This window comes from Notolabrus celidotus, chromosome 12 (assembly GCF_009762535.1).
Source record: "Notolabrus celidotus isolate fNotCel1 chromosome 12, fNotCel1.pri, whole genome shotgun sequence".
Lineage (NCBI taxonomy): Eukaryota > Metazoa > Chordata > Actinopteri > Labriformes > Labridae > Notolabrus > Notolabrus celidotus.
The window spans coordinates 22313669-22338115 of NC_048283.1; the positions used below are offsets into that span (position 1 = coordinate 22313669).

The window sequence follows — 24447 nt, forward strand, 5'->3', positions numbered from 1 at the left end:
AGGATAGCGGTGTGGTCAGATACAGAGCAGAGTCAGTGTTCAATCAGGCAACCTGAGTCAGTCTGTGTTGTGGTCTGATGTGAAGAACTGAACACAAGGAGGACGCAGAGTTTATTTAGTGATAAAAACTATTTATTATTAAATTAAGGAAATAAAAACAAGGAGAAGGGAAGGAGAGTTCTTCATCAGGGGATCCTCTCTGCACACAACGTCCTGGATTTACAGATGCTGATCTGAAAACACAAACAGAGCATGCTTAGATTAATGCACGCACGCACGCACGCACGCACGCATGCAAGCAAGCACACATGCACGCTGTATTGTGGAAAATATTTAAATCCTGTGATCTCTGTTCTGACAGACCTGAGACCTGACAGACCTTAAAATGAGACCTGACAGACCTTAAAATGACACCTGACAGAACTGAGAACTGACAGACCTTAAAATGAGACCTGACAGATCTGAGACCTGACAGACCTTAAAATGAGACATGACAGACCTTAAAACGAGACCTGACTGATCTGAGACCCGACAGACCTTAAAATGAGACCTGAGACCTGACAGACCTGAGAACTGACAGACCTGGGAGGCCTTAGACCTTACAGACCTGAGATCTGACAGACCTGAGAGACCTGACAGACCTGAGACCTGACAGACCTGAGAGACCTGACAGACCTGACAGACCTGAGACCTGACAGACCTGAGAGACCTGACAGACCTGAGACCTGAGGCCTGACAGACCTGAGACCTGTCAGATCTGAGAACTGACAGAACTGAGACCTGACAGACCTGAAACCTGACAGACCTGAGACCTGACTGGCCTTAGACCTGAGATCTGACAGACCTAAGACCTGTTCTCTCCTCAGACAGGGCCGCTGACCAGAGACTCAAGTGGATGAAAATCCCTCTAACAGAGACCTCAGGACCCTTCATCCAGGGGAGACTGATCTGCTGGACTCAACTGTAACCAAAGAAGATCTCAGACTCAGAGAGGATCCCAGACTCAGAGACAGACCGGGTCATAATATTCCCCTGTACCTGAGGAACCCTCCTGAGTGTAAAACCTGACTCTGATACCGGCTTCTTGAGAGGTGTGGAGGGATCTCCTCAGTCATGGTCAGGGAACCAGACCACCAACTGACACCCTGAAGTTTTCTCCAGGACCAGAATCCTCACAGTCCGGCTTCAGGTGAGAGCACCTGAACTCTGATCCCCCTCACCTGTTTCTCCTCTGCAGACAGGACCCCCTGCAGCGCCACCACCTGGTACTGTCTGTGCTTCAGGCTCCCGCTGGACTTCCTGACGTGTCGGAGGGCGGAGCCCACCGAGTCTCTGCTCAGCAGCTTCCTGGTCTCGGACATGGAGGAGGCCGGGTCCAGCAGCAGGAGGCTCAGAGACCCATTCTTCTTCTGCTCCAAACCCACGATGGAGCGGCTGTGACCTGGACCGGGACAGAACAAGAATCTGGTTCATGAGGGAGAGGGTCTACAGGCTCAGGGATTCACATTGAATCTGTGATTCTCCGCACGTCACTCATCCAGCAGGTGCTGCTGCTCACCTTGGTGCTGCAGGTAAAGGGGGGGCAGGGAGGTCTGGACCAGTCGGGGGGGCAGTCTGTTGCTGCTGGTCTGACTGAAGTACTGCTTCACCCACTCCAGCAGGCTGGGGTGTGTGTCAGCAGGGCCTGTGGGCCGGTGGAAGTCCACGATGTGTGCGCTGAGGACACAAACAGCTGAGTTAGAAAGAGAACGTCTTAATCGTCATCAGAGGAGGGCTCTCAGGGTTCAGGGTTCAGGAGGATCAAACGTTATATTAATAATGAGTGTCTGAGAACGTTCCTGCTGTCTGGTTCATCCCACTGTCTGAAACCTTCTTTATAGAGTCACGATGAAACCAATGCTTAGAGAGTGAGAGGTTCACGTTTGTAGAGGCCGAGCAGCTGAGGAGGTCTGGATCTGATCCAGCTCTGACTCAGACCAGCTTCATGCTCAGAGGAAGGAATCATGTTCTTCTCCCCTGTTAGACTTTAGAGAGCCTCCTGAGAGTGGACCGCCCCTGATTACTGTGTGTGTGTGTGTGTGTGTGTGTGTGTGTGTGTGTGTGTGTGTGTGTGTGTGTGTGTGTGTGAGTGTGTGTGTGTGTGTGTGTGTGTGTGCTTCAGTCTGAGGATCATCATCCTCACCTGATCCTCAGAGAGGTGAGCAGGCTGTAGATCTCTGTGGCTCCGATCCAGGCTCGGGTCCCCTGCAGACGATTATTAAAGTGAGATGCACCCTGAGCATCCAGCCCCTCTTTCCACGCCTCCTCGATCATCCGCTGCAACCGAGGGATGCTGGGAACGGACCGCTCTGTAGGGAGACAGGGAGGCGTTAAATAACTTGACATGAGGCAGCAGAACAAAAACACTCAGCTGTTTTATCCACACTGTCCTAACATGAACCCTTGTCACATGTTTCTGTTCCCCAGTGTTCCTCTGATGTGTTGTTCCCTCTGTGTGTGTGTGTGTGTGTGTGTGTGTGTGTCTGCAACAGGAAGCGTCTCAGTCAACAGAAGTCTTCCTACATGTTGTTCCTGAGAACACGCAGTGATACTAATCTCTGCAAAAACAAGTGTCACCATACCAGAAGAGAGGACAAGACATGATGTGCTCTGTGTGACACACCCGACAGCTGAGTCCGAGTATACACCTAACACACACACACACACACACACACACACACACACACACACACACACACACACACACACACACACACACACACACACACACACACACACACACACACACACACACACACACACACACACACACACACACACACACACACACACACACACACACACACAGAGAGAGAGAGAGAGAGAGAGAGAGAGAGAAACCATAGTAAGAGATCTCAGGTGAGGAGGGAGCGAGAGTCAGAGAGAAACAAAGCTCTGTTTGTTTACAGGAACACACACACACACACACTCACATTCACACACTCCTTTGTTATTGTTCTGCTACGTTGACTAAACGGTTGTTGAGGATCAAACACATTCTTTGAACACTGCGGTGGACAACACGCCTCCGTCTCCTCCCACTACCAGAGTTGAAGCCAAATACCTGAAGCCGCTGACACAGTGTGCTGCTGAAATCATTTAGAGCCGAGACATAAAGACACCTGACAGGTGGAGCACAGGTATCAATATCCTTCCTCTAACAAACCCAGGTCCACCAGTGCTCTAATGATCCGGAGCAGCTGCAGCTCGATGTTTAAACACGGTGACCTCTCCGTCCACAGAGACGCCCACACACCAACCAGAGAGGACCACAGACTGCTTTCATTAACTGATCCACCTCATGATTTATAAACGTAGCTCCAGATTTATTAACAGAGTGTGTAGGTGAAGGTGTTGATGTCAGGTCAGGTGTGTGTCGTGCTCACCTGGCAGGACGGCGGCGTATGTGTCGACTCCGTGCAGAGAGGAAAGGATCATCTGGAGGTTCCTGTAGCCGCAGCCCCAGCCTTTGTCCCCCGCCGAGGAGCAGAAGTGATCAGTGTCAGCGCTCAGCCACACGTGGATGCAGTCTCTGCAGTCCGTCTGATAGAACTCGTACAACGCCCTGATCACACCTGGACACAGGTGAGCACAGACGAGCAAGGTCACACGCCTGAGCGTGGTTCAGGACATCAGGAACATGAGGTCAGAGGTCAGTGATGTCACACCAAGCCTCAGACAGTTTATGTTTTTATAGAAATACTTACATATTTATGAGTTCATCATTAAGAGACATAATTACAGAGATCATACACACACAGTCACACAGACACGCACACAGTGACTGCAGGTTTAAATCTCTGCAGTCTCAGTCTGCATCACGCTATATTATCACAGATAATAAACTCTGATAAAGACTCAGAGGACAGAGTGTGACGGGACTGTCTCCTCATAGAGATTAACCCTTATCACATCAAAGCTTCGTGAGAGGTCAGAGGTCACACGCCTCTCTGAGCTCCTGACTCATCAGCTGACAGGAGTTTGTATTAACAGCTGAATAATACACACCACACACACCACACAAACACACACACGTACACACACACACATGCACGCCCTCCATGACAGTGCATGTGTACTGTAGAACATTTAATGACTGTGAGGAATGCAGCAGAGCGAGTTGTGGACGGATGAATGAAACCATGATTCACTGACTGAGGTCAGACTGGATCAACCAGGGCCGTGAACCAGGCTGAGAATGAAGGATGAAGACACACACACACACACACAGTGACTGTAGCTGTGAGCTGAGTGAGGTCAGGGTCTGGGTTTTGTGTCCCTTCTCAGAGCCTCGTGGTTCAGACATCCGGACTCGGGATGAAGAGTTATAAATAAACTTTAGAAAGACTCATCAGCAGACCCTGAATCTGCAGCTCTGGTTTCAGTCTCTCATAGAGGCTCACACAGAGCAGGAGTCTCACCTGTACTCAATCTGAAGGCCTCCTTAGAAGTGTAGTTACCGGGACTAGGTCATATTTAAAGGTCTGGATCTGGATCAGGTCGATGCGATCCAGGACAAAAGAAAGATGGATCAGCTGATCCGGGACAAAGCTGATCCAGGTGTCGGCCTCGGATCTGTCCTGGATCTGGACTCTCTCAGTAAAGGCTGGTGAAAAAGGCTTTGGGGTCTCAGTTGTGGGGCGTACTAACAGAGTGAGATACAGTGAAGTACAAACAGCTGCTTTGAGCTGTTAACAGGTTTCACATGTTTGTTTATGTCTCCTCGGCGTCTTCAGCGTCCACAGAGCTTCACTGACATCCTGTGAGCCTGCTTCCATCAGGAGACGCTCCAGGTGTGAGCTCGTCCTCGCTCAACTGTCTGCTGCTAAACTTGTCAGCTCCTTTTAACTCTTCTTCTAGTGTTCAGCTGCTCAGAGAGAGACGAGCTGACCACACCTCAGACTCTGTGTGTGTGTGTGTGTGTGTGCGTGTGTGTGCGTGTGTGTGTGTGTGTGTGTGTGCGTGTGTGTGTGTGTGTGTGTGTGTGTGTGTGTGTGTGTGTGTGTGTGTGTGTGTGTGTGTGTGTGTGTGTGTGTGTGTGTGTGTGTGTGTGTGCTGTGTGTGTGTACCCTGAGTCCTGGTCCTGCCGTCGTCCACCCCTGAGGACAGAGACTCCATCAGCTCCGCCCTCTTACTGTGGAACTCTGCGGGGCCCATGAGACCCCGAGCCACCGCCCGCTCCATCGTCCTCTCCATCTGTCTGCCGTAACCCCCGCTGCTGTCCACGCCAAACTGCCTCTACACGAACATGCGAACACCGCACACACGCGCGCACACACACACAGAAACATTAGAGTTTGTGGTTCTCTAGTCTGTGAGTCTGACGGTCTATAGTCTGACCCTGCAGGTGTAGATGGGCGGTCCCGGCAGAGCAGCATCCTCACCTGCAGCTTCTTGAACTCCTCCCTCTCCTGCCAGGCCTCCTCCAGCCTCCTCCTCTGAGCCTCCTCCTCCTGTAGCCGTCGGGCCAGCTCCAGGTCAGAGCTCCCTGCAGCAGCACAGACAGTCAGACAGGTCCATGAGACTGAGTGATAGACCGGTATGATCAAAACCCACCTGCAGAGTCTGCTGCTGCTCCGGGGTCAAAGTGCAGCTCCACGTGGACCTGCAGGGAGACGCTGTCGCTGCAGAGCACTGAGCACAGAGGACACTCAAACCTCCTATCTCCTGAAGACACAAGACCACCACGTGAGGTCGGACAGCAAGAACTGATCCACATGACGACTCTATTTATGGACAGCAAGAACTGATTCTACATGAGGACTTTACGTCTGGACCTGAACCCCATGGTCTACATGAGGAAGATTTTATGAAGGCTGTCTGGAGACTCACCTGAGGAGCTGCCAACCGAGGATGATGATGACGTCACAGCTGGTGAACCTGGAATTAAAAACAAAAATGATCCGTCATTAAACGTCACGCGAAGACCCTGTGGTCAACATGTTCAGGACAAGAGGGGACCCCTCCTCCTGCAGCTATCAGGCTTGCCTTCAGGTGATCTCTGCTGGATCAGGTGCAGCTCTACATGCTCCTGCAGGATGAAGCTGTTACTGCAGACCAGAGCACACATCGGGCACGCCAGCTGCTGAGGGTCTGAAAACACAGGACGAGTCAGAGGACACTGAGTGCTCCCGTCTCCTTCAGGACTCAGGTGAAACTCTATGATCAGACAGCTGGACTCACCTCTGCTGGGTGAAGACAGACGCTTCAGTTTGGCTTTGCTGCAAGAGGAGGGCTCTGCAGGCTCTGCTCTGGTTTTCAGTCTCTGTGATGATGAAGAGTTAGAATCAGTCTCTCCATAGGATGAACACACACCTCCTGCTTCTCCTGAGTCAGTGTGAGCAGCAGGAGCAGTTCTACCACAGCTCCTCCTGCAGGATCTAGATGTCAAGACCTTCATGTCTGACGTGTTTGTTCCTTCACAGCAGGCCGATGCAGATCTGGACTTATCTGGATCCTGGTCTCTGGTCTGCTGGTATAGATGAGCAGATCTGGATGGCTTTGGACTCTGCTCCTCAGCGTGGGCGGAGCTAATGTGGAAGCAGAGCTCGTCATACGACACTCCGCTCAGCGAGCAGAAAGGGCAGCTCATGGTGTTCTCCTCGTGGCTCAGCATGAGGTGAGTTCTCAGGTCCTCCTCCAGGAGAAAGTCCTCCCCGCAGATCTCACAGGTCTGCATGTCTGCAACACACACACACACAGGCACACACACACACAGAGATAGAGAGACACACAGAGGTGTGAGTTTTGAGTAACAGCTGTAGGAGGTTTTTTGTGTAACAGCGCCTCTATGTGGATCAAAGTGTAATAGCAAATAAACCTTCTGACCACAGTTTATTGATTATTTGTAATAAATTCAAGTGTTTCACATTTTGTTATTTAAAGTGTTTTTAGTATTTCATGGTCAGAACTTTGTGTGCTGTGTGCTGTGCGTTGTGCACTGTGTGTGCTGTGTGTTGTGTGCTGTGTGTGCTGTGTGTTGTGTGTTGTGTGCTGTGTGCTGTGTGTGCTGTGTGTTGTGTGCTGTGTGTTGTGTGTTGTGTGCTGTGCGTTGTGTGTGCTGTGTGCTGTGTGTTGTGTGTTGTGTGCTGTGCGTTGTGTGTGCTGTGTGCTGTGTTGTGTGCTGTGTGCTGTGTGTTGTGTGTTGTGTGCTGTGTGTTGTGTGCTGTGTGCTGTGTGTGCTGTGTGTTGTGTGCTGTGTGTTGTGTGTTGTGTGTTGTGTGTTGTGTGTTGTGTGCTGTGTGTTGTGTGCTGTGCGATGTGTGTGCTGTGTGCTGTGTGTTGTGTGTTGTGTGTTGTGTGCTGTGTGTTGTGCTGTGTGTTGTGCTGTGCTGTGTGTTGTGCTGTGCTGTTTGTTGTGCTGTGCTGTGTGTTGTGCTGTGCTGTGTGTTGTGCTGTGTGTTGTGCTGTGTGTTGTGCTGTGCTGTGTGTTGTGCTGTGTGTTGTGCTGTGTGTTGTGTTGTGCTGTGTGTTGTGCTGTGCTGTGTGTTGTGCTGTGTGTTGTGCTGTGTGTTGTGCTGTACAGCACTTCACTTTATTAGTGCAACCAAGTAACAATGATGGGCAACATCTCAGCTTTCTCTTTTCTCAAAAAATATATAATGAGCTAAGAAAAAAAACAAAAGAGCCTGCAAAGGAATCAGGAAGCTGCCTTACTGAAATAATTAAATAATAATAATGATCAGAGGATCAGTGCATTAATGACCTAAATAGAACTGAATGACAAAAATGGCCACAAATGTTTCTCAACTCAACCTCAAAATATACCTGCTTAATCATGATATTCATCATGCTAAGTGATCGATATAAAACAAAGCAAATGTCACGTTTTTTTCTTTTGAGTTACCGTAAACTCTGAAAAAATTGCACCGGTGTAAAGACGCACTCTGTATTTGAAGATCTCTCGGAGGTTTAAAAAAAATGTAAACTGTCTTCCTGCGTGATGATGTCTATAATGATGTCTTTTTGTTCTGTTTGTTATCACTATCGGGTGTTTGCACTCCTGCTAGCTAGAGCAGGGGTTCTCAAAGTTTTTGGAGCCAGGGAGAAAATTGTCCATGGCCTCTTCATAATTGTAACACAGATTAAGCACATTAGTGATGTGTGATGATCAAAAGCTGTGGCTCCGAGAGCCGATGCTTTATAGTGAATCAGAAGAGCTGGCTCGCATCGAGAGAGAGCCGGCTCCCAGTTTTTTCCTTTCGCTGCTTAGCTCTCACAGTGCTCAGCCCCAGCTCTGCTCACAGCAGAACTTTGTTTTGATTGGTCAGCATGGCGGCCAATCACATGTGAGGATATAGGATACAGGTGATGGAGGGGAGACTGTGTATCCTGGCTTCATCTGTTCCTTCAGAGAGAGTCTTCTTGAAGACCGGGCAAATACTCACTGAGAGGAGAAATCGGATCAGCCCATCCAAGCTGACGCATCGGATTTTTCTCAATGCCAACCTGAGGACATTAATAATGTTTGCTTGAGTTTAGTTCTGGTTCTGTTTGCTCCAGTTTGGTTCTGGTTCTGTTTGCTAGAGTTGGTTCTGTTTCTGTTTACTTGAGTTTGGTTCTGGTTCTGTTTGCTTGAGTTCGGTGCTGGTTCTGGTTCTGTTTGCTTGAGTTCGGTTCTGGTTCGGTTCGGTTCTGGTATGGTTCTGGTTCGGGTTCAGTTCTGGTACGGTTCTGGTTCGGTTCTGGTACGGTTCTGGTACGGTTCTGGTACGGTTCTGGTTCGGTTCGGTTCTGGTACGATTCTGGTATGGTTCTGGTTCGGTTCTTGTTCGGTCCTGGTACGGTTCTGGTAAGGTTCTGGTACGGTTTTGGTTCGGTTCTGGTTCGGTTCTGGTATGGTTCTGGTATGGTTCTGGTATGGTTCTGGTTCGATTCGGTTCTGGTTCGGTTCTGGTTCGGTTCTGGTTCAGGTCTGGTTTGGTTCTGGTACGGTTCTGGTTCTGGTTCTGTTTGCATGAGTTTGGTTCTGGTTCTAACCCTAACCCTAACCCTAATCCTAACCCTAACCCTAACCCTAACCCTAACCCTAATCCTAACCCTAATCCTAATCCTAAACCTAACCCTAACCCTAATCCTAACCCTAACCCTAATCCTAATCCTAACCCTAATCATAACCCTAACCCTAATCCTAACCCTAACCCTAATCACAACCCTAACCCTAACCCTATTCCTAACCCTAACCCTATTCCTAACCCTAATCCTAATCCTTACGCTTACCCTAATCCTAACCCTATCCCTAATCCTAACCCTAACCCTAACCCTAATCCTAACCCTAATCCTAACCCTAACCCTAATCCTAACCCTAACCCTAACCCTAATCCTAATCCTAACCCTAATCATAACCCTAACCCTAATCCTAACCCTAATCCTAATCCTAAACCTAACCCTAACCCTAATCCTAACCCTAATCCTAACCCTAACCCTAATCCTAACCCTAATCACAACCCTAACCCTAACCCTAACCCTATTCCTAACCCTATTCCTAACCCTAACCCTAACCCTAATCCTAATCCTAACCCTATCCCTAATCCTAACCCTAACCCTAACCCTAATCCTAATCCTAACCCTAACCCTAATCCTAACGCTTACCCTAATCATAACCCTAACCCTAACCCTAATGATAACCCTAACCCTAACCCTAATCCTAACCCTAATCCTAACCCTAACCCTTATGATAACCCTAACCCTAATGATAACCCTAACCCTAACCCTAATCCTAACCCTAATCCTAACCCTAATCATAACCCTAACCCTAACCCTAATGCTAACCCTAATCCTAACCCTTATCTTAACCCTAACTCTGACCCTAACCCTAATGATAACCCTAACCCTAACCCTAATCCTAATCCTAACCCTAATCATAACCCTAACCCTAATCCTAACCCTAACCCTAATCACAACCCTAACCCTAACCCTATTCCTAACCCTAACCCTATTCCTAACCCTAATCCTTACGCTTACCCTAATCCTAACCCTATCCCTAATCCTAACCCTAACCCTAACCCTAATCCTAACCCTAACCCTAATCCTAACCCTAACCCTAACCCTAACCCTAACCCTAATCCTAATCCTAACCCTAATCATAACCCTAACCCTAATCCTAACCCTAATCCTAATCCTAAACCTAACCCTAACCCTAATCCTAACCCTAATCCTAACCCTAACCCTAATCCTAACCCTAATCACAACCCTAACCCTAACCCTATTCCTAACCCTAACCCTATTCCTAACCCTAACCCTAATCCTAACCCTATCCCTAATCCTAACCCTAACCCTAACCCTAATCCTAATCCTAACCCTAACCCTAATCCTAACGCTTACCCTAATCATAACCCTAACCCTAACCCTAATGATAACCCTAACCCTAACCCTAATCCTAACCCTAATCCTAACCCTAACCCTTATGATAACCCTAACCCTAATGATAACCCTAACCCTAACCCTAATCCTAACCCTAATCCTAACCCTAATCATAACCCTAACCCTAACCCTAATGCTAACCCTAATCCTAACCCTTATCTTAACCCTAACTCTGACCCTAACCCTAATGATAACCCTAATCCTAACCCTAATGATAACCCTAACCCTAATCCTAACCCTAACCCTAACCTTAATCCTAACCCAGGATCAGGGTAAGAATGGTTTTGTAAAAGAATAAATGCACAAAATTGGGCAATTATAAGGCTGCTCATAAAAACACTGTACATAAAAGGGTTTTCAACAGACAAACCATTAGTTTTTGCAAAGTTTAGGTAAAATATACGGCTACAAAAGAATCCTAAATTAAGAGCCGTTTGGGAGTCGAAAGAGCCGGCTCTTCTTTGGGAGCCGAGTCAAAAGAGCCGGCTCTCTGAAAAGAGCCGAACTTCCCATCACTAAAGCACATGCTTACTACCATTTGCACTCTTAGTTGCCCTTGGAACTATTTGTATTGTAAAACATATAAATGTAAATCCTTCAGACCTGTACCATAGTGATAAACAGATAACACTTCAATTTGAATCAAGTAAATCCCACTTGTATACTTTAAAACAGAGGGTCATTTCATTCCTTGTGGACTCAACATGACAACATTTATACTTTTCAAGTAATTGATCTTAAACGCTTTCAGAAAATTAACAGTAGCAAGACTCACATATCCCTTCGAGCCACCAAATGGTATCAGAACAATGGTGTATACGCTGTTTTGTAATGACAGCACAATTTGACAATTTATTTGAAATGTATTCAAATTATTTCACGGACCCCCACGCTATGGTTCGCGGACCCCAGGAGTCCCAGGACCCCACTTTGAGAACAACTGAGCTAGAGTACGGTAATTGAGCTCTCAGCCTGCAGAGGCACAGACCCCCAAGCTCTCTGCCCTACTCCACTGGTCACACTATAACTTAAATGTAAGACTCTTTGAATCAAAAGAGCACTCTACAAGGTTAATGTACCATAAAACATAAACAATATACCCCTGTTTTCTGTGAATGCATGATTATGAAGTGAAGGAGAAAAGATGTGAAAAAAGTTGCGCAGTGTTGCTGTCTTTTCCAGCACAGCGTGCACTCAACTTTCAATGAATGGGGATGTGTTTTGTTAATAGGGTCAGGTCGCACGCTGTCATGTTGGAATCATTTTCCAGGACTATATGTGATTTTCCAGGACATCTTACTTTTTCTCCCATTTTACAGATGTTTTCCAGTACTGGAAAACTGGTCAACTGTTCTCCAGGTTTTCCAGGACGCGTGGGAACCCTGTGTGTGTTGTGTTGTGTGTTGTGTGTTGTGTGTTGTGTGTTGTGTGTTGTGTGTTGTGTGCTGTGTGCTGTGTGCTGTGTGCTGTGTGCTGTGTGTTGTGTGTTGTGTGTTGTGTGCTGTGTGTTGTGTGTTGTGTGTTGTGTGCGCGTATTACTTTGAATCATGTTCTCATTTTTATTATAAGTCCTATAACTAGAGTGCTCAGTTTGATACTGTCAGGCCTGCAGCTAAAATATTACGTCTAAAACTCACACACACGACACAAGATTCAATCAGAGAGAGAGATCATTGTCAGGGAATAAACAGAGTTTTTATAGTCAGATATATTTGCACAAAGTGATGAGAAATAAGACGTCATTTGCGCATTCGTATCCCTCAGTTCTTCCTTCATGTTTCAAACTCAGTTGTGTTGAAGTTAATCTGGATTATGTGTTTAACTTCTTCATATCTTTATAAAATCAGTGCAGTGTTTGAAAAACATGTCGATGTGCTGACGGCAGTCTGTCCGTGTCTGCGATTGGTCACATGTTGCCTTCTCCGCCTGTTCATGTGAACGCGCTCAGGGTAACTCTGGATTGACTCAACATGTTGATAACCAGCTTCGTGTGACAGTTTAGCACGATCTCCTTTGTCAGGTTCAGTGAAGCCGGATCAGGAGAAGATATCTAGGAAATGCCGAACTCGCTTCGTAGTATACTCTGGTGAGATCAGAGACCCTAGGGTTCCTCAGCGGGCGGTCTACCTGTCAGAGTTTAAATGTACTCACGTTTCATGAAGCCAGGACCTCGATCTTCAGAGAAACGACAGAAAGCTGCTCCTCTTCCTCTCCTCTTATTCTTCTTTGTGTCCTCTTCCTCTCCTCTCTGTTTGCAGCAGGTCGCTCAGCTGCAGATTTCAAACCTCACGTAACACTTCTTCTTTTTGGAGTTTCAACGCAGGCGAGGAAACCAGGAGCGGCGCAAGGCCGCCACCTGCTAGACTGGAGGGTTACTACGGCGAGAGAGGAGTACTGCTAGTACTACTACTAGTATTTTTTACAGTCTATGAGTACTGCATTAGAGCAAGCGTGCCGGATACGGCCCTGGTGGTGAGGCTTTCAGCAGTGTGACTGCCCCCTGGTGGCTGGCTGCAGTATAGGTCAAAAAATCCGTCTCCCCCATTCATTTGAATGACGTGTATTTATTTTGTCTCACATCCGTATGCTGTGGTTATATGTAGTTAGTATTTCACTGTTTTGTGTCCAAGGCCTCTTTTTTCTGAAAAGTTTGTTTTTCGTTGGTTATTAGAGTTTAAAAAACGGGGTTTTACTTCCGGGTTTCCTTTGATTCACAGCCGCCGTAGAGGGAAACTTCAAAGGGCACACAGCGTCTTGTGACGTTACGCTGTAGGGCGGAGCTTATTACAAAGGCTTCACAGGCTCTGGCTGCACAATGGCTGCGCCCAGGAGAGGGATTTTTTGGCTTCAGAACTGTACAACGGGAAGAGGCCGAGCAACGCTGTCCATTTTTATTTACAGTCTATGTCCCAGAGTGATAAAGGGATATTAATGATTATTAATACAGATTTACAAATTCAACTTCAGTTACTGGGAGAAGGCGTTCAAATAATAATAATAATAATAATAATAATAATAATAATAATAATAAGGAATACAATAAATACAATAAAATAATAATAATTATTATTATTAGGATTATTATTATTTTATTGTATTTGTGTAACACTTTTTAATACAGGTAACAGTATATTGTTAAAGGTTATCTATTGTAAAAATGATCAGTCAGGCCTCAAACAATAACGTTCATAATGATTATGTATATATTGAGGTTTGAATTGTGTCTGCTGTAGAACAGAGTCCATTTATTAACCACAGTATTTCCCTGCAAAGAGGGAAACCCAGAGGTTCACAGAGTTTGTTCTTTTTGTAGATTTTTGGTTTGAAACTGAATCAGGTTGTTTAATTTTGCGTTTAACAGGCAGCTCATTTCTGACCTGAGGAAATGAGGGCAACACGGGGAGCTGGAGGTAAAATAAGTTGGTAGTTGTTCACGGTGTCTTCCTTTGTTGAGCTTCAGATTATTCAAGTTTCGACTCGTCTCTGACAAACAGCAGCAGGGAGTTCCCTCCATACAGTCTGCACCAGTTTACCTTAAAGACAGACTGAGCTGTACGTCTGCACATGAAGCTGCATGTTAAGTGACTTTAATAATTCATCACTCTGACCACAGTCAGTAAATCACATCAGACAGAACATCCTCTCTGTGTGGGAGCGCTCTCTGAGCAGCTGATCCTCTGACCTCTGACCTCAAACATGGGAAATAAACATCACAGCGTTTTATGAGGTCTGAGAGGTTACACTGATGCACTGCTGTTTAGATCCAGACTCTCTTATCAAAACCCACTGTGTGTATTCTTTAGGATCCACAAACACACTGAGGACACACACCCCTCCTCTATGTTAGAATATCATGAAATACTTAATCATTAAAACATGCAGTTTACATGCTCTCAGCCGGGACACTGATCTGTTGGAGCAGAAATCTTAACTCTGCTCAGAGACTTTATGTGCTGCCTTCATTTTAAGTATATATGTTTGACTGTATCTCAGTATCTTTAATCACAGCGTGCAGCTAAAGATCCACTCCTGAGGGAACTCACACCATGTTAAATTGTATCCTCTCCATCAAGTGAAATAAATCTTGAATAAGATTAGATAAGATAATATATACTTTATTGATCCCCCATTGAGGGAAATTATTTTGCAGCTTAAAACATGGGACAGGGAAATACAACAATGTACTTACATAGATAAAAATATAATAAAAATAATATGATAAAGGTAAAATAGAATAGAATAAAAATAGAATAAAATAAAATACGGCAAATATTACAGATATATACATACTATGTACACTTCTATCTTATGAATAGATAATAAGATAATTGCACAAATAATATTGCACCAGGTTATAAATAATATGAAACTATCTCAAAGCATGTGAGAGGTGCTTCAGAGGAATAAACAGATGATGTGGGACGAAGTCAAAGTTTCTAAATAAAATGAAACTGATAAAAACAGGAAGTGATTCACTCAGTCCTTCAGTTTCCTGTAATAATGAGGAACACATGTTTCTGTCTTTTGTTGTTTCCTGACATGAACGAGGCTGTTCTCCCTCTTTGCGGTTTAGAAAGGAACTCCGTTAAATCCAGCAGCGTGTGCGTGCGTGTGTATGTGCGTGTGTGCGCGCTTGTGTGTGTGAGAAGCAGACGTGCAGACGATCCGCTCCGTCCTCTCTCATGTAAACACAACTCTGAAGCTTAACAGAGAGAGGAGCAGCCCGCCCACCTGTTTGTGATTGTTTCAGGTATCATAGTCAGTTTGTCTTATTGTATCATTGGAGAGTTTTAACTCAAAGAACAAGCAAAGTTCCCAGTGTTTGCGTCGTGGGAGTGCACATCAGGATATACTCTCACATGTCTCTGCAAAAACATCAGATGGATAAAAGGCTGAAGACTGTAAACATGTTAACCTGAAGGGTTACAAGTCCTCCATCAGCTAACAGTCCAGGTAATGCAGCTATCATTTTCAGAGGTGCAGTGTGTAGTATTTTAAGGTACAGTGTGTAGTATGTAAAAGTACAGTGTTTAGAATTTAAGGTGCAGTGTGTAGTATTTAAAGGTGCAGTGTTTAGTATTTAAAGGTACAGTGTGTAGTATTTAAAGGTACAGTGTTTAGTATTTAAAGGTACAGTATTTAGTATTTAAAGGTACAGTGTGTAGTATTTAAAGGTACAGTGTATAGTATGTAAAAGTACAGTGTTTAGAATTTAAGGTGCAGTGTGTAGTATTTAAAGGTACAGTGTGTAGTATTTAAAGGTGCAGTGTGTAGTATTTAAAGGTACACTGTGTAGTATTTAAAGGTACAGTGTGTAGTATTTAAAGGTATGGTGTGTAATATTTAAAGGTACAGTGTGTAGTATTTAAAGGTATGGTGTGTAATATTTAAAGGTACAGTGTGTAGTATTTAAAGGTACAGTGTGTAGTATTTAAAGGTATGGTGTGTAATATTTAAAGGTACAGTGTGTAGTATTTAAAGGTATGGTGTGTAATATTTAAAGGTACAGTGTGTAGTATTTAAAGGTATGGTGTGTAATACTTAAAGGTACAGTGTGTAGTATTTAAAGGTATGGTGTGTGATATTTAAAGGTACAGGTGTGTAGTATGTAAAGGTACAGTGTGTATTATTTAAAGGTATGGTGTGTGATATTTAAAGGTACAGGTGTGTAGTATGTAAAGGTGCAGTGTGTAGTATTTAAAGGTACAATGTGTAGTATTTAAAGGTACAGTGTGTAGTATTTAAAGGTGCAGTGTGTAGTATTTAAAGGTGCACTGTGTAGTATTTAAAGGTGCACTGTGTAGTATTTAAAGGTGCACTGTGTAGTATTTAAAGGTGCACTGTGTAGTGTGTCAGAGTAGATTCACAGATCCAGTTTGGCAGTTTGTCAGAAGTTTATTGAAATGTTACACTTGAAAACATGACTTGTTTATTTTGTTTCTTCAGAATGAACTCTGTCTGGTGACTGAGAAAGCGGAGCTGTCCATGAGGGCCACCATGTTTCCACAGCAGTCTTCATGGACACCCTTCAGTCCTTCCTGTTTATTTGCTGTTAGTTGTGAACAGGAGCCTCATCTCCTAATGCTTCTAAATCCTGCACACTTAAGGTTTCCCATTCTGGCTCTGTGGGTTTAAATCGTCAAGAAGCACCAAAGTCAAGACAGTCCCTGAAGCCTGGAGAATAATCAAAGACAAACAGACTTTGTTTGTTCAGACAGAGCTGCACCCTGATCAACAAGTTATTTTCTATTTTTTGTGAGTCGAAGGCAGACAGCATTTAAAGCATCATTAGTACAGTAATAAACAGCCTCATGTGCATGCATCATGTATGAATACAGAGGATATAAAGTAGTGGTTCTGCCCTTCATGGCTCCATGTGCTCACAGGAGGTTTTGTTATTTGGCAGTGCTGTTTGGAGGAGAGTGAAAGGCTAGCTTTGTCACTGAGGAGAACTTTCCCTGAGTCAAACCCGAACATACAACAGAGCTATAGTAGCAGTAAACAATGCTGAGTGTGTAGTCTCACACAGCTGAGTGAATGTCTCTGATTAACTGGCCTCATGCACCTCCTCCTCCTCCTCCTCTTCAGTGCATCTCTATCCCGTGCTCAAAGTCCAGCACAGGTCTCTTCTCTGGGGTGTAGTCCCGGTCCGTCCGCTCCACGTAGCGCTGCAGCGTGCTGTAGCACTGGTCGCTACGGGAGAAGGTGTAGTGTGCAGAGATCTCCTCCCATGCCTTGTGGCTGGGGAAGGGGAAGGGATCAGGGTCCTTGTTCTCAAAGAAGCTCTGCAGGTTCCTCTCAGACAGCTTTGTAGCATAGTCCACAGCGAAGGTGTCGAAGCGCTCCTTCTCTTTCTCCACATAGCGTTTCCAGAAGGTGAGCTGCAGGTAGCTGACTTTGGAGCGACAGTTTGTGTAGCAGGTTCCTATGAGGCCGACGAGCGACGCAATGATGATGACACTCCAGCCCAGGATCTGTGGAGGGACAGAGAAGGTCTGATGATCACAACCACGAGGGACTCCAAACAAGAGTACAAACATCTGCCTCATAGATCTCCTCATTAAACACTGCAGCCCTCTACGCTCTCAGAAACCAGCTCATGATCTGCTGCATGCTTTATCTTCCTCTGGTGCTCGGCAGGGATGAATGACAGGCTGACCTTGCTCTCTCACACAAACCACACTCATCCTCCTCTGAGGGATTTCTACAGGAGCTACCAGGGTTAGAGGTTCAACCACAGACTCGCCCCCTTTGATGTCATAGCACCTTGATATCAGTGCTGCACAGTAACCATGCTTGTTAGTTTAACTAGAGGAGTATTTCACTTTATCTGCATCTTTGTGATCAGATGTTTAGACCACTAATAATGACATCATCACTGCTCCCTGTTATGAAACTATTTAATAACCAGGAGGACTGAACGTGGGACTCTTTAATCAGTTTTATGGATCCTCCCAGAGACCTCTAGTCAGCACGAGGGTCTGAAGCTTCCTCTACAAACTGGTTTCCTCAGACTTACAGCTTTGTGTTTAAAAGTTAGGATTCATACCCGAGCACAAACAACCATTATGGCATCACTATGACATCAACAGAGGAAGCCTCCCTGTGATTGGTGGGATCCTCAGGCGTGTGTCTCACCTGGGACTGGCTCCTGAACATCAGCAGCAGCTCCATGCGCTCGTTGTTGGACAGTTGGGAGCGTTCGCAGGGCACTTGGGCCAGCTCCTGCCGACACTTTAAGGTTTTGTTTTTGCAGAAGTGATCCACCACCAAGTTATGATCCAGCCCGCTGACTGCACACTCATAGAAGGTCCCGTTCAGCAGGGCCACGCACAGCCACATGATGGGCGCCACACACGCCCCCGTGAAGATGCTCATGAAGGCTCTGAGGCAGCCGAAGCAGTTCCCCCGGGGACAGAGCTTCATGGGGTTCAGACAACAGCCGGTGTAGAGCCTCCACAGTCTGCTGCTGAAGAACAGACCCAGAACCAACAGAACCATAGCTGGACCCAGCAGGAAGACCAGCCCGTATGCAAAGTTCTGTGCACGGTTACAGGGACACTGAAAAGAGACCATGGAGAAGACTCGCTCCCCGCCTATTGTCAGCAGAGCCATGAAGCTGTATCCGATGGTGGCTTTCTGGTTCATGAAGAACCTCAGGACGGTCTGGAAGTTATCCATGGTGTCAGCAGAGGAGGTCGGCACACACTCCACCACGAAGAAAGCAAAGAAAAGAACAACAACACACAGAGAGGAAAGTGAGAAAGTTGAGAGTGTGTGCAGCCGGCAGTCACTCCCCGTCTGCTCTTCTTTCACAAGACACAACACATCCACCGGCCTGCCGTGCCCCTCCCTTTGGCTGCTTCCCCTTCGCTCCTCAGGCCCCTCCTCCAGTCAACATGCTACTCCACCCTCAGACTCTGAATCCACCGAGTCTGCTCCCTCTCCTGGGGAAATCCCTGCTGCTGGAGGGGAAGATGGTAAAACTATACATCTCTACACTACCCTTCTTCAGTAACATCCCTCTTTAAGATTCCCTCTGTAGACCTCACTGTGAGGGAACTTTGTGAGCAAAAAACCTGCTGGTCCAGTTTTATGAACACCAGTCTGTGGTCAGGAATGCAGCCTGAAATGATCTCATGCTGGTAAAAACAAACCTTGCATTAAGAACAAGCAAAAACCCTCAGGACGGTGACATGCTTCTGTTTTCATTTCCTCTCATTCAAACATTTTATTTGCAATAAGAAAAAATGCAGAAGAAGAAACATTCATTCATACGGTTAGTAAATCATGCAGAAGAAGAAACATTAATTCATAGGGTTAGTAAAACATGCAGAAGAAGAACACTCAGGCTGTTGATTCAGAGAAACATACCATTGTTACAGAGACAGAGACAAACAGCAGCAGCAGAAAGCAGTGAGGAAGTGATCACATCCTCATGGTGGTTTTTATGTTCCATTACCACCACAGCAACGCCCCACACTGACACAACAACAGAGCATCATACAGGAAGATACCAGATACACCCTCTGCACTCGGAAACAGAGTGATGGGCTGATATGAATGATATGAAACAACATGATCAGTTGCAGATCAATACAATTTAATACGATACGATTATAATTAATAGTACACTTTAAGATCTGATGTTTTCTTACAATTTCTGATAGACTCGTTCATACTCTGTCACATGACTCATGAGATGCTGGAGGTGGATGGCAGTAAATCAGTCTGCAGGGTCACATGTCTGGAAACTCGACTGCAGGATAGGAAGGGGCCAGTTCACCTCCTGAGGTGCCCTTGAGCAAGGCCCTGAACCCCTAGCAGCTCGTCTACGTGCAGCCCCCCCTCTTACATCTCTTTATTGGTGCATGTTTACAGGATCCTGTTGTACCCAAGGGTCTATTTCAGCCTGTGTGTGTGGCATGATCAATAACAGAGATAGAAATTGAAGTCCCCCGATTGAAGTCCACATTCAATTGAAAAATATCTAATTTAAAAAATGACGTTAAATGGTAAAATATCCAATCTTAAAATAAGACATGGAACAAACATAAGCATTTAAACATAAAATATTAAAATATATACGATCAAGAAAGAAAGAATGTAAAATGAGTTTAGTTCAAAAGTTTGAGTTCAAGTTTAAAAATGGGTTTGCATCCATTATTGAGCAGAGTAAGCGGCCTGAAAAAGGAACGTTTTTAGTCTAGACTTAAAAGTGGTCAGACTCAGGGCTTGTCTAATACTATCTGGGAGGTCTTTCCAGGTCTGTGCTGCATAATAACAAAGAAAGAGGAATCGTTTATTCAAACAATCATCAGAGTTACAGGGGATTGATTTGACATGACGTGTGATCAGTTTGTCTCTGGTGTTGCTCATATTAATGAAAGTTAATAACCATCGCGAAGGGGTTTAGACCAATCAGATTCGAGCAAGGTTAGACCACTTCATCCATCAGGATGATTCTTGCTGGATCATCATCAGGTGATTCCTCAGGTGTGACTCATCATCTACATTAAAACATAAAAACCTTTCCAGCACTGTTTGAGAGGACATAGTTTTAAAACTGAAGAGAGGAAACCTCTTCACAGCGACATCTTCCCATCGTCCACAAAGCTCAGAACAGCGGGGCCGACATCAGTAGAGTCGACCGACCGGACCGAAGCCATCCTCACCACGCCTCCGTCGTCCTCCTGGCAGGTCTCCACGTAGCGGTGCAGGGTGCTGTAGAACTGCTTCCTGGAGCTGAACTTGTACAGGGACGAGATCTTCTCCCAGTCCCTGTTGGAGGGTGTTTCGATGTCTGCAGGCAGCGACTTGGAGAAGAAGCTCTTCAGGTTCCTCTCAGCAAGCTCTTTGGCGTGTTTGGCGGTGAAAGAATCCATCATGCTGTTCTCCTCCTGAGTGTAGGCCCTCCAGAACTTAAGCTGCAGGTAGCTGATGGGAGAGGAGCAGCGAGCCACACAGGTGAGCAGCAGGTTGAACAACATGATGGAGGCGATGACGAGCCAACCCAGGATCTATGGACGTACAACAGAGATTCATCCTCCTTCTAAACACTCATATAACATGAAGCATATGACATGTGGCATAAAACATGAAGCATTCAGCATGAAGCATACAGCATGAAGCATTCAACATGAAGCATACAAAATGAAGCATACAACATGAAGCCTACAACATTAAGTATACAACGTGAAGCATACAACATGAAGCATAAAACATGAAGCATATAACATGAAGCATTCAACATGAAGCATTCAACATGAAGCATACAGCATGAAGTATTCAACATGAAGCATACAATATGAAGCATACAACATGAAGCCTACAACATTAAGTATACAACGTGAAGCATACAACATGAAGCATACAACGTGAAGCATATAACATGAAGCATATAACATGAAGCATATAACATGAAGCATACAACATGAAGCATACAACATGAAGCACACGACATGAAGCATATATCATGAAGCATTCAACATGAAGCTTATAAAATGAAGCATATAAAATTAAGCATATGACATGAAGCATTCAACATGAAAAAATTCAACATGGAGCATACAACGTGAAGCATACAACATAAAGCTTACACCATGAAGCATTCAACATGAAGCATATAACATGAGGCATATAACATGAAGCATATAACATGAAGCATATAACATGAAGCATGTAAAATAAGGCATATAATATGATGCATTCAACATGAAGCATATAACATGAAGCATATAACATGAAGCATATAACATGAAGCATATAACATGAAGCATTCAACATGAAGCATTCAACATGAAGCATACAGCATGAAGTATTCAACATGAAGCATACAATATGAAGCATACAACATGAAGCCTACAACATTAAGTATACAACGTGAAGCATACAACATGAAGCATACAACGTGAAGCATATAACATGAAGCATATAACATGAAGCATATAACATGAAGCATACAACATGAAGCATACAACATGAAGCACACGACATGAAGCATATATCATGAAGCATTCAACATGAAGCTTATAACATGAAGCATATAAAATTAAGCATATGACATGAAGCATTCAACATGAAAAAATTCAACATGGAGCATACAACGTGAAGCATACAACATAAAGCTTACACCATGAAGCATTCAACATGAAGCATATAACATGAGGCATATAACATGAAGCATATAACATGAAGCATATAACATGAAGCATGTAAAATAAGGCATATAATATGATGCATTCAACATGAAGCATATAACATGAAGCATATAACATGAAGCATATAACATGAAGCATATAACATGAAGCATACAACATGAAGCATTCAACATGAAGCATACAACATGAAGCATACAACATGAAGCACACGACATGAAGCACATATCATGAAGCATTCAACATGAAGCTTATAACATGAAGCATATAAAATTAAGCATACACCATGAAGCATTCAACATGAAGCATATAACATGAGGCATATAACATGAAGCATTCAACATGGAGCATACAACATGAAGCATACAACATGAAGCTTACACCATGAAGCATTCAACATGAAGCATATAACATGAGGCATATAACATGAAGCATATAACATGAAGCATGTAAAATAAGGCATATAATATGATGCATTCAACAAGAAGCATTCAACATGAAGCATTCAACATGTAGCATATAACATGAAGCATATAACATGAAGCATATAACATGAAGCATATAACATGAAGCATTCAACATGAAGCATACGACATGAGGCACATAACATTAAGCATATAACATGACGCATATAACGTGAAGCTTTCAACATGAAGCATAAAACATGAAGCCTGCATATCTTTGAAAACAATAAAATTTGATCGCAAAAAAGTTACACAAACTGTCAGTGTTTGTATCCACATCAGACTGAAGAGGACTTAGATCACAGACTGGGGACATGTGGTTAGTTTAGTGGTATCATATTGATCCTACGATCATGTCATATCGTCTCATTGATCCCCTCCTGATCAGTAACAAACACTGATGTGAATCTTCCATCAGTGAATGGACCCTTCATAGTGGTCTGTGTGAATCCAGCCTGAGTCTGTTTGTCCTTTCTTTCTTTCTTTCTTTCTTTCTTTCTTTCTTTCTTTCTTTCTTTCTTTCTTTCTTCTTTCTTCACCATCAGTGTTTCATTTCTTCTTCCCTTTTTCAACCTGCAGTGAGCAGCTGAATCAGGGAACATTTCCTCTCTGTGGGACTAATCAGGTCTGAAACATGCTCTCTTCCTCCTCCTGTAACCTTTCATTAGATTCATGATCCCTGACACTCTGATTTCAAACACATCGTTCTTCTTAAGGAGGTTATACTCCAGCTCTTTGTTAATGATGAAAATAAATAAATCAAAGATGTGATAATGTTTCTGTTTACATGCACGAGCTCCTGAGGAGCACTGACCTGAGAGTGAGCCCTGAGGGTGAGCATCACCTGCTCCCTGTCAGCGTCAGGGACCCCGACCCCCTTCCCGCAGGGGAACCTGAACAGCTCCTTGCCGCACTGCTCCGGGGCTGATGTCTGCGCGCACAGGGTCTGTGCGTAATAGCTGCTGGCGTTTGTCCCGGTCATTGCGCACTCAAAGTAGTTTCCACTGAGCAGAGCCACAGCGATCCAGGAGGACGGGGCCACCAGTGCGGAGGTGCTGATCTGGAACAGGATGCACCCCGCTGCAGACAGCCTCTTACAGCCGCAGGACCTCTCCGTGTTCCGGCACAGACCCGTCACCAGCCTCCAGGTCTTCTTACTGAGGATGTATCCGAACAGCAGCAGAGCTAGAGCGGGCACCAGCAGGAATACCATCCCGTACATGAAGTTCAGCTCCGGGCTGCAGGGACACCTGAAGACCACCGAGGAGAAGATCTGCTCCCCCCCGGCCGTCAGTAGGGCCACGACCCCGAACCCGAGGTTGGTGTGCTGGTTGGCGATGTTCAGAACAGTCTTAAACTTATCCATCTCTGCGCGCTTTGACACTCTCACATTACTTTCACTTCCAGCTTTATAACTCTGTTCGCCGTCACGTGACAAGAAGTTCACTTCTGCTTATTCAGGTTAACGTTTTAACTTCTTATCATTTGTCTGTAAGGATTCTGAGTCATCCAGGTCATGGTAATCCAAAGCTTGATCCGTAAGGAACTCGTTTCAAACTGAAAGTAGACTCGGTCTCTGCTGAATACATGTCAGACCCCTCACGTGCACTCATGTGTTGCAGACAGACTTCAAAGTCAGAAAGTTAGTCAAAGAGAAGAGTGAAAGTGATGCGCATCATAAACGAGGGGATCAGTGATTAACCCTTTACAGCCCTCTGTCTGCAGGTTGATGGACTTGTGGACTTTCAGTCATCTGTAAACATTTGTGTCTTCATCATTCAACAAACAAACAAAAAACAAACTAACATCAGACTGCAGAGGGAGTCCACATGTATCTCCTGCATCACTCAATGAAAAGCTGAAAAGAGGCAAAAACACCTGACTCCCCTAAACTTTGACCCTGACCTACCCTGACCAGCAGGGGG

General features: G+C 45.0%; 3 protein-coding genes and 1 long non-coding RNA gene across 4 annotated transcripts; 1 reads left to right on the top strand and 3 right to left on the bottom strand.

Moving 5' to 3' along the window:
• Positions 1 to 110: 110 nt before the first annotated feature.
• zufsp (zinc finger containing ubiquitin peptidase 1) lies at positions 111 to 12843 on the bottom strand. The gene is made up of 12 exons (XM_034698103.1): positions 12553 to 12843; positions 6223 to 6720; positions 6028 to 6132; positions 5872 to 5919; positions 5596 to 5706; positions 5424 to 5527; positions 5109 to 5277; positions 3426 to 3614; positions 2183 to 2348; positions 1559 to 1716; positions 1221 to 1441; positions 111 to 233 (listed from the first exon to the last, which is right to left on the bottom strand). Exons 1-12 carry the CDS (start codon positions 12557 to 12559, stop codon positions 186 to 188), a joined length of 1824 nt encoding a protein of 607 aa, XP_034553994.1. The 5' UTR covers positions 12560 to 12843; the 3' UTR covers positions 111 to 185.
• A 2034-nt stretch (positions 12844 to 14877) lies between these two features.
• On the top strand, positions 14878 to 16752 carry LOC117823521. Its single transcript, XR_004633421.1, has 2 exons — positions 14878 to 15354; positions 16348 to 16752. It is a non-coding gene; the product is annotated as an uncharacterized LOC117823521 (long non-coding RNA).
• Positions 16277 to 19442, bottom strand: LOC117823519 (calcium homeostasis modulator protein 5-like). The gene is made up of 2 exons (XM_034698728.1): positions 18040 to 19442; positions 16277 to 17375 (listed from the first exon to the last, which is right to left on the bottom strand). The coding sequence occupies exons 1-2, from the start codon at positions 18580 to 18582 to the stop codon at positions 16986 to 16988; spliced, it is 933 nt and encodes a 310-aa protein (XP_034554619.1). The 5' UTR covers positions 18583 to 19442; the 3' UTR covers positions 16277 to 16985.
• Positions 19443 to 19483: 41 nt separating this feature from the next.
• calhm6 (calcium homeostasis modulator family member 6) lies at positions 19484 to 24245 on the bottom strand. Its single transcript, XM_034698727.1, has 2 exons — positions 23337 to 24245; positions 19484 to 20921 (listed from the first exon to the last, which is right to left on the bottom strand). The coding sequence occupies exons 1-2, from the start codon at positions 23886 to 23888 to the stop codon at positions 20487 to 20489; spliced, it is 987 nt and encodes a 328-aa protein (XP_034554618.1). The 5' UTR covers positions 23889 to 24245; the 3' UTR covers positions 19484 to 20486.
• Positions 24246 to 24447: the final 202 nt, after the last annotated feature.

Bases quoted from the DNA above. Each gene is read 5' to 3' on its own strand.
- zufsp (XM_034698103.1), bottom strand. The intron at 5,920-6,027 runs GCAAGCCTGATA...TTTTAATTCCAG, and splicing joins CCAGCAGAGATCACCTGAAG to GTTCACCAGCTGTGACGTCA. The intron at 5,528-5,595 runs GTGGGTTTTGAT...GTGCTGCTGCAG, and splicing joins AGCAGCAGCAGACTCTGCAG to GGAGCTCTGACCTGGAGCTG.
- LOC117823519 (XM_034698728.1), bottom strand. From the start codon at position 18,582: ATGGATAACTTCCAGACCGTCCTGAGGTTCTTCATGAACCAGAAAGCC. The intron at 17,376-18,039 runs GTGAGACACACG...GTCCCTCCACAG, and splicing joins TGTTCAGGAGCCAGTCCCAG to ATCCTGGGCTGGAGTGTCAT.
- calhm6 (XM_034698727.1), bottom strand. From the start codon at position 23,888: ATGGATAAGTTTAAGACTGTTCTGAACATCGCCAACCAGCACACCAAC. The intron at 20,922-23,336 runs GTCAGTGCTCCT...GTACGTCCATAG, and splicing joins CCCTCAGGGCTCACTCTCAG to ATCCTGGGTTGGCTCGTCAT.